The following is a 10082-nucleotide window of genomic DNA, read 5'->3' on the forward strand; positions in this document are numbered from 1 at the left end:
TTATATATTATATATTATATATTATATATTATATATTATATATTATATATAGGGTTAGGGAAATAATATCTGTTAGCGGTTCGTGCCGTTTCCGTGTGCATATTTAGCGACTTTACAGACCCCCGGTGACCTTTTTTTATAATTTTACAACAACAAAAAAGCGACTAGCGACAAATCTAATGACTTTCTGTCATAAATTGAAATACTTAATGAGCAGGAAAAGGGTAAAATACTACGATTTTCGTCGTTATCGGCTGGTGTTGCCAACAATGTTCTGACTTCTTACTTCCAATGACACATGGAACGAAACCAATAAACATATGAACACCCACCGAGTGCACGGCATGCACAAAAGAAACAGACAACGACAGGAAAAAAGCAAACACAACACCAGGTAGCGTCTGACCGTGTGTCAGGAGTGTCAACATCGGATTGGCGGCGGCTCATTTCACACACAGAACATGATGTTATACTGAAAACGACGACGTCGCTGTCCATTCACCGATGCGCGAGCACATATTTGTTTAGCATTAGCATGCTACTCTTTTGCGGCTAACTTGGCACACCTGTTTCCAAAGGTAAGCTAGCGAGGCTACGATTAGCATTAGCGTAGGGCTAACATAATAATAACACTGTGCACCCTCATTGTGGCCGACAGTCACAAAACAGCTAGCTACGCTAATGCTAATCGAAAATTTAAAAAATTGCGTTGTGCCTAATGAGGTTGCACAGTGTTTGTAATATGCTAGCCTTTACATTCCTTATCATGCATTACCATAACTGAAAAATCTTCTTCAGCTCCCACTATAGGAATACATACTTCCTACGGGCACTGCACTAGTAAAGAGAATTTCACAAATTCAGGCCCATAAACAATATCTCTATCATAATTTTTCTTCTAATCATCCTGAAACAAAACCTCAAGAAGGGAAAACACTTCAAAAGTACGTCCATGACCATATTTCTCATGCGTTAATCAATTCCAAAGACAGAAATTCTGACATTTAATTAAAAAAACATAGGACATAATTATCTCTCTATCCCCATTTTACCTTCTCCTGTTTCCTCCGTCTGTCTCTGTTGTCATTTTCACTCCACAAATAAAAGTCATTTGAGCAAAGACAGGACGATTCTATTCTTAGTGAGATCAAATCGTCGAATCTCAGCCGGGATTAAATTAATATGTGTGACATTTGCTTTCTGTCGGTACAAGAAATGTAATTTTCCAGGCCAGGAATAATCCCCACAATTTAAATACAGGCTTTTGTCTGTGCACTGTGCGTTTTCGGGTTCGACGATTTACGAGGAATAAAAATCCTGCAACTTCTCACACGAGCCAACTGTAGTGGAGGACACGAATATCAACAAACAGCCTCTGAAACATATGGAAAAACAAAGCTGATTATTAAATGACTGCAGAGTGTAACACAGAACTTCTGCCAGCTCCCGAAAGCCCAGTGTGAAGATGAGAAGATGAGACGTCAGCTGCGTCCGCCTCCCTCCCTCCCTCCCTCCCTCCCTCGCTCTCCCTGTCGCTAATGTGCAGCACTGCAGTTGGGCTCGTTCCGCTGGGTTCAGGAAAGACAGCGATGGCCCTTTCCCGGGGGCCAATATTCAAGTCGTTAGTTAGCGGGGGCCCCCGAGCTGCAACATTCACACTCCGATGCGAGTGTGTGTTTGTACAATAAGCTGCTGCTCCTCTCAGCTCTGTTTATTACAGCTTTGTGGTCACAGTGCTGCGCGCCAACAGGAGACTTCGGTTCGCACGGTTGTAAAAATAAGAGTTAATATTAAAGGGCACATAGAGTGGTCCTGTTGCACACATATGTTAGTTATGGAGGTCTACTTACATACATTAATACATACATTACTTATTAGTAAAACCTCCTCGTTGCTGTAAATGAGCCGATAGAAATCTCTCCTCACTGACGCTCTCCTCAGCCGCTGTGTTTCAGACTGAAACAAATTCAATAAAATAATGGACTTGCGAAAACACCAATGCAAAATGGTTCCCCCCCCCCCCCCCCCCCCCCCCCCCACAGGTCAAACGCCTATGGAGCGGGCCGAAATTTAGTTGCGCCGAATTTGGTGAAACCTCCCAAAAACTTTGGCGCGTAACCTCTCAAAAACTTTGGCGCGTAACTCCTTTTGAGAAAATCTCCACACATCCTATATCAAACCATGCGGGTTCCTGGCCGTCCTGCCGGTGGCTTACCCGGCCTGAGATATCTCCACCGGTCCAACTCTGGAACGTCCGGCCGGAACCGGTATAGTGTGGAAATTGAAGATAGTGTAACTGACCCTTGTCGTTCTTCCGCCATATTGGATTGAAAAGAAAGCGAAACTAAACTTTCACAGGTCACAAATTTTGTCGGATCTTCACGAAACTTAACTTGAAGTACATGATCCTTGGACCAAGTCTCACAAAGGTTACCAGAAGGGTTTTTGATTTTCGGAAGCATTTGCCCGTCACAGCCAGACGAAATTGGCGACGTAGCCTCCAAACAGGAAGTTAGCTCATGTATCAGGAACGCTTTCATGTATGGAAACCAAACTTTGTACATGAACTCGGGACTATTCCACTAGCTGCTCGCATTCCAGCTATTATTATTATTTTTTATTTCTATTAGGAAAAATGCCTGAAGCGACAAAAAAATAAGAACCAAGTAGCTTAAAAACCAACATTTATTTATTATTATTAAATCCTTCTGTGTGCTAACGGTTGCAGTTTGAACTGTGTATTTTATTCTGAAGGAGAAATTAAACAAACTTCAGTTAAGTCATTTGTCATGTGTGGACTTCATTGTGAACAATGCCGTCAGCTCTGTGTTGGTTTTAAACACTTAGTTAAATCTGCTTCTTGATGGACTCCAGTGCTGCTGCATACTTTATGAGCTCTTGTTGCCGTTAAGCGGTCGGGGGGGAAACGTCAAACGCAAACAAGAAACGGCTTCACAGATCACTCAGAGAGAGAGAGAGAGAGGAAATATCTGATGTTCCTCTCAACTCACAGAGCAGTTCGTGCAAATACAGCATTTATTTTCCAACGTCGTAGATGAAGAGGCATCTTATACTTTTTAATCAAGACTCGACGCGTTTGTGTGATTGCAGCGACACAGAGGCCGGCTACGATGACTGGAGACGCTGTAATTATTGCAGAACAGGTAATTAAACTGTGGCAAACAGAGTCAGGGACTCAGACGTGAGGGAAAACTGCTGCTGCTGCAGCCAAGTCATGTGACTCTCCATCACTTTGTGTTTGTTGAATTTTCTTCGCTCCTCCTCCATCTTCTTCTTCTTCACCTCTAATCTCTCCCATCATTTTCACAGGCTGAACCAAAAGTACTGAAATAGTCTGTCAGTGGAGTCATTTTCTCAGGCTGAATTCCAAGCTTTTGGATGATATTTGTTGTTGTCAATGTCGATTCTGCCTAAATAATATGTTTTAATCGCATCAAAGTGCTGAACAACTGGATTTTTTTTCACTTTTTTGGGGGCGTTTATTTGCGTTTTCATTGATATTTTAACCCGTTTGCAGACGTTTCACGTGACTACACTCTTAGAAATAAAAGTGCTAAGTAGAACCATATAAAGTTCTTTGGCTTGTCCTCATAGGAGAACCCTTTTTGGCCCTTTTTTTTATAAAGGTTCCACCTGGAACCCTTTTGGAGGGTTCCAGGTGGAACCCGTTTAAAACCCTTTATTCAGGAAAGGGGTTTTAAAGGGTTCTCTGGATCAAAATGGTTCTTACTGGAACCATTAGTGTTACCAAGAACCCTTGAAAAACCCATTCTTGGGGAAAGGGTTTTTCAGAAGCAAATGGTTCCAGGTAGAACCTCAGCCCTTGTGGAAGAACAGTTTTGGAACCCTTATTTCTAAGAGTGTAGAGCAATGTTGCTGTTGCATGTTGGTCTTTCCTGTTATCCTTTATGGACATTTGTTTATATTCAAAAGTGACACATTACAGCACATTAGTCTTGGAGATGGAGCCATGGTTATCTCATGAAGAGGTTTGTCAGACTATTGAGTAAAATGTTCTTGTGCAAGTCTGTTGACCTTTTTTTTTTTCTTCTTCTTCTTCTTGCAAACTTAATTATTCCCCGAGCTTCATTTCATTACATATTCATGAGCAAATCAAAAGTTATTGTGTGGTATTATGTTTCACTGACACTGTATTAATACATAATTGAATTTTCGTTTAAGCACAGCGTCTGGTGCATTAAATTCGAGGAATTTAAACTGCATTAGCTAAAAGCATATCATGACCTTAGCCACGCGTGTGCACTTACGGTCAGCTTTGTTTCCTGATGTTTAATTAAGTGCAGAATCAGAATGTGTCTACACTACCGTTCAAAAGTTTGGGGTCACTTTGAAATGTCTTTTTTTTTCAATTAATAGAACAGTAAATTAATCAGAATAAACATTGTTAATGTGGTAAACGACTATTCTAGCTGCAAACGTCTGGTTTTTAATGGAATATGTACATAGGTGTATAGAGGCCCATGTCCAGTGTTCTAATGGTACATTGCGTTTGGTAATCACGTTAGAAGGCTATTGGATGATTAGAAAACCCTTGTGCAAAGATGTTAGCACAGCTGAAAACAGTTTATTTTGAATAAAAATCATTATTTCTAATCTTGTCAATGTCTATGACTATATTTTCCATTCATTTTGCAACTCTTTTGATGAATAAAAGTGTGACTTTTAATGGAAAACTTGGAAAAATTGTATAGGTGAGGCCAAACTTTTGAACGGTAGTGCATCTTGGAAGTCACTCTGAGGACGTCGGGACGCAAAAAACGTGAATAAATGACACGAAAACAAGCGTTTCTCGCACTCACTTGAGTGTCGTCATCTCCGTGAGCGACGGCTGCGTGGCCTTCAGGTAACTCGCCCGCCGCGCCTGGACCTTGGGCGAGGGCTTGGGGCTGCAGTCCGAGTCGCCGCTGTCTTCCTCCGCCATGGCTCTGATGTAGCTGCCGCTGCGCATCCTCCGGCACGGGATCTCATCGTCCTTCCCCAGCGGCGAGAAGCCGCTCCAGTCGTCCTGAGGCACCTGCGGGTGACGAGCGAGTGAGATATGGTAAAGAGGTCCCGACTCCAGACTGGAGAGGTCATGGAGATGCACTCAACACAACTTGCAGTATTTCCTGCTCTGAGTTGATATAAAACCCTGTATCGCACGATTGCACTTAACAGAATTAGAGCCTTTCCTCGATCGTACCGTAAGGTCTTTAAATGCCGGAGGCCGTCTTTTGTCTTTCCTGGGCCGCATGCCAAATACACTCAGGGAAGTGAATATTTTTTTAATAAAATGCTGCAGTAGCGTGGCCTCTACCTGCTCTCCTGACTTTTTAGACACACTAATGAAGGTGAAAATTGATCCCGAATCAAAAAGAGAGACAGAGAGAGAGAGAGGGAGAAAACAAAGGGGGGTTTTGTTCAGCAGGAGCTCTGCAGTCACACTGTAAACGGCTGTTCGGCTCCAAAGTGAAAGAAATGAGACACAGAAAGAGAGAGAGAGAGAGAGAAAGTGCAAGAAGGATCGTTCAAAACAGCGGCGTGTAGCTAGGAAACCAAGCTGACCTTGATGTCATGGGCAACTGCCGACTGTGTTAACATCTTGGGAAAAGACTGGGTCAGTGATGACGTCAGAAGAATTGAATTACTGCGAGCGAGACACAAAAATCTACATTTTTTTAAATTTTATTGAAGGCTCTTTAATAATCCTGTTACCTGCACAGTGGAGTGAGTGTGACGTATCTGAGACGTTCTAACCTGTGAATGCTACAGTGATCACACTCATTCTTCCTTTCTTCCTTCCTCATGTGTGTGTCTCTCGGCGACGGCTCTTTGAGACGGAGAGAAACGCTGCAGTGACAACATCCTTCCTTGATGTTCACACACACACACACTCCGTTTTCCAGGCTCTGTTAAAATGCACGACCACGCAGAAGAAACTTCCTCTGCCTTTTATGCTCCCCTCTCTTTCTCTTTCTCTCTGTCGCTTTACGACTTTTACTCCTTTCACAGCGTCCTCCCTTTGCCTGTATTTGTTCTCAACAGCGCGCATGCACACACACACACACACACACACACACACACACACACACACACACACACATTCTTGTACTTGCTGCATACTGAGGACCAGAATTTCCACTTTATAAATCAACACAATTACAAATATCTACTTCATGAATGACATCTACAAAGAACTACTGGTTGCAGTACCATAAAATGTCTACAGTAGGAGCCCCAGAGCAAAAAGGGCTGGAAAACTTTTTCGATTATTTATTTATTTTTAGGTCCAAATTTTGACAAAAACGTCATACTATACTATGTCATCCAAAAGTTGAATTTTTTTTTGAAAAACGAAATTTGACAAAAAAAAATTGACCCAAAATTTGACAAAAACGTCATACTATGTCGTCCAAAATTAGATTTTTTTTTTTGACAAATTGAGTATAGCATGTTATAGCAACCTAAGGAAGTGATTTCAATGAAAACAAAGTGAGATCCGGCCAAAATGTCCTCACTCCGTAAAAATGACCTCACTTTGTTGATTAAAAACCCTCACTGGTCCTCAGTATGTCGCAAGTACAAGTACACACACACACACACACACACCTACTTTTACTCTCCAATTCTCCCTTCAGGCTCATTTTTGAAGCTCACCCTGATGAGAGGAACTACACACAACACTTTCATCTTCTCCAAAACAGAACAAGAGAAGCAGAATTAAGTGGGTTGATGATGTGTTTACATGTACTGTAGGTGTGTGTTTGTGTGTGTGTGTGTGTGAACTTTAATGAGTATGTATGAGTACAGGCTTGGGGACTGAAACATTTTGTTGCTCCTCTCTTTCCTCTGCTCACCTCTGTTTCTCGCTCCAATCTCATAGCAGGGCCCTGTTATTGCACCATGTGTCAGATTAAACTTGTGCTCTGACCACTTCCAGTGCATTAGCTGCTAATGCTGTACAAACAGATTATAATCTGTATTAAAAATCCACAAACACCCACCTGGAAAACTAGATTCTAATCTGTTTTCACACCTCAGCATAACACACGCGACCTGTCAGATTATTAGAGCTGCGACTAACGATTATTTTCGTAATCCAATAATCTGACGATTATTTTCTCGATTAATCTATAAAACGGCCGAAAATGAGTGCTGGACATGTTAACGGCGTCAACGTTAACGCATGACATTCCGGTCAGTCGTCATGGAAATGCACCATGCGCTAATGTGCGTTAACGGCGGTTAGCGGCGCCAACTTGCCCAGCGCTACAGAAATTGTTAAAAAAAAACATTGATTGATTCGTGAACAGTGTTCGTCAAACCAGAAAATGAAGACGATCAGTTTTAATTGTTTCTTTGTTATCTGGAGCAAAGAAACCAAGAAAATATTCACATTTAAGAAGCTAAAACAAATAGAAATGCTTCATAGCGATGAATCGATTATCAAACATTCCACATTAATAATCGATTAGTTGTTTCAAATCTACAGATTTAAGGTGAAACGCTCAAAACACAAAAGCACACAGCAGACCTGATACTTCTGATGCAACACAGATGAAATGCGATGTCCATGCATGTTGGCACAAACACAGAAAAGCAGGCGACAATGTGAGGATTTTGCAAAAAAAAACAAAAAACGACGATACGAGGAAATCATGTGAGACGCAGTTGGAACACAGGATGGGAGATCAGGGCCAGCGCTCTCCTCTCTACCTCACACAGACTCACAACAAGCAGGAAAAACCGGAGCATGGAGGAGCAGCTGGCGCCACCCGGATGATGCATGGAGCGTGTCATGCAGTAGTAGGCGGGGCTCGCCGAAAAAACGGTCCTACCTGTAGGAAGTGGCAGGTGCGTCCCTGCTCGGCTTTCACTAGAGCTTTATCTAGGTTGACTGAGGCTTTCTGGTAGACCTCTCTCGCTCTGCTCACCGTCAGCGTCGACGACCACGAGCTCTTCTTCAGCTGCACTTGGCTGTCGAGCGCCGCGCTCACCAGCGGCAGCCCCCCCCTGCCGCCGCCGCCGCCGCCGCCCGCGGAACACGTCGAGCACTTCACGTCGTTGTTGCTGCGCGACGTCTTCAGAGAGTGGGCGCTGATGGTGTTGTAGGACTCCATGAAGTACTGCGATTGAGATTTGTCCGGGTGGCGGCCCATCGTCATGACCCCAGAGGCGAGGCCTCCGGTGCTTCCCGCGTGGTGATGGTGGTAGAGGCAAACCTCCCGATCCAGCGTGTCGTCCGAGCTCCAGTAGCCCGAAATGGCGCCGCGCATCTTGGGCTCAGACCTTGAGCGGTCTTTGCTCTTGCTGCGCTTGCTGTGCTTCAGGGTGCCAGAGTGAGACGGAGGATCGTCGGGACTGGACTTGCTGCCGTTCATCCTCCCGCTCCCTCCTCCTCCGCCGCCGCCGCCGGAGCCCGAGGGCCCCTCCAGAGAGTGAGACTTAGTGAAAAGCCTCTGGACAGAGTGAACGAGGTGGCGGATGCGGCCGGGGCTGTCGCTGCGTTGGTGCTCCACTGCAGTGCGCTTGTACTGCAGCGTGTGGTAGCCTTCGTGCCGCGCCGGCGGCTGGCACTCGAACTGCTCCAGCAGGTTGGAGGCGATGCGAGTGTTGTTCCCTCCCCCGCTTCCCTTACTGCCCCCCTTTGGCCCCGTGTAAGGCACCAGAGCGCTGCTGCACTCCTCCTTCAGCTCGTGGTGGGAGCTGTAATGTCTGCGAGGGAAGGTGCAGCTGGCCAGGTCGGGGTAGGCGCGGCACTCGGAGTTGCGCGGCGGCGGCGCGTAGCAGGCGTGGTCGCCGGGGCGCGCCTCGCCGCCGCTGAGGAAGTGCGAGTGCCCCAGAGTCATGGAGTCGTACGAGGGGTCGCAGGTCACCGCGTGGTGGTGACTGCGGCTGCCGGACAGGCCTTTCATAGTCATCGCGGCCGGGTCGACGTGCGCATCCAACCGCTGCCCGCCCTGCCAGAAGTCCGCACAGGGCCTCCCCAAAACTAGCTCTACAAAGAAACACAGCGATGAGGAGGAGGAGGAAGAGACAAAAAAGAGAAAGAAGAGAGATTTATAAATATCTCATATTTACATACACTCAAAGAACAGTGTGATGTTTTCATCTGCTTTAATGCGAGTACGAATCTACGACTTCACAGAGCAGAGAGGAAGAAAAAAAACACTCCTGATGTTGATGGGAAACGGGGAACCTTTCTTCTCTTTCAACCTTTTTATTTGCACCCTTCACAACTTCAAAAAGAGCGGCTCTAAATATAGCCGTCGGGGTTGGCGTGCGGTCCCTGACATCGGTATCTCTCTCCTGAAGCTTCCACATTCCCTCTATTTGCTCTGTTGCTCTGGGTTCAGTGAGAAAATGACAGATGATTGAAGAAAATGAGAGAAACAAAGACAGAAAAAAAATCCAGCCGTCGAGGAGGCGTCCAAATGTGTTTCCGAGCTCAAGTGTGTGCTTAAGCTGTTCACGTACTGCGAACGAAGCATCGATGTAAGCCAGCTACAGTATTATATAATGAGCCATTAGGTGATGGGAATGCTGATTTATGGAGAGATGGGGCAGATGCACGGATATAAAGATGGAAAAATTAGCTTTAATTTATAGAAATATATACAAAGGACAATATACATTTCTATTAGTGCTGGGCACGTCAACAGCGGTTAGCGGCGTCGACGCTAACGCAAGTTAATGCATGACTCGTTTCCACGACGACCGATCACACGCGTGGCGTCATGTTTAAGTGCTGTGGCACCGTTTGCCAGTTAGCTCCGCGTTAGCTCTTTTAGCGGCGTTAGCGGCCCTACAGTCGAACTGGAGTGGTCCGTTTATTAACCAGCGTACCTGTGTAACTGCTTATGTGTGCGTCTGATTTTAAAGGTTAGCGTTACTTTAGAGACTAATTTTAACAACCCGGGAGTCACGTAAACATGACGTCGCTCGCGTCTTTTTCCGGTCAGTCGTCATGGAAACGTGTCATGCGTTAACGTTGACGAGTTCTTAATCCTGGCAAACCAGGAAGTAAGAATATATACATTGAAAAAGCTTTAGGCACCAAC

The 10082-nt window shown here is 45.0% G+C and overlaps 1 protein-coding gene across 2 annotated transcripts in view; it reads right to left on the reverse strand.

Annotated features, from left to right (window-relative positions):
- dlgap1b (discs, large homolog-associated protein 1b) overlaps nucleotides 1–8942 on the reverse strand; it is a gene marked incomplete at its 5' end in the record, with an annotated part of 59621 nt that extends 50679 nt beyond the window's left edge. The window contains 2 exons of one of the 2 annotated variants that reach the window (XM_083901662.1): nucleotides 4842–5056; nucleotides 7995–8942. In XM_083901662.1, the coding sequence (XP_083757788.1) occupies nucleotides 4842–5056; nucleotides 7995–8942 (1163 nt within the window). Of the gene's footprint in view, nucleotides 1–4841; nucleotides 5057–7859 lie in introns of both variants that reach the window. The other variant, XM_083901661.1, reaches the window with a different exon arrangement.
- Between the last annotated feature and the right edge of the window lie 1140 nt (nucleotides 8943–10082).

This window comes from Microchirus variegatus (genome assembly GCF_963457635.1).
Source record: "Microchirus variegatus genome assembly, chromosome: 15".
Lineage (NCBI taxonomy): Eukaryota > Metazoa > Chordata > Actinopteri > Pleuronectiformes > Soleidae > Microchirus > Microchirus variegatus.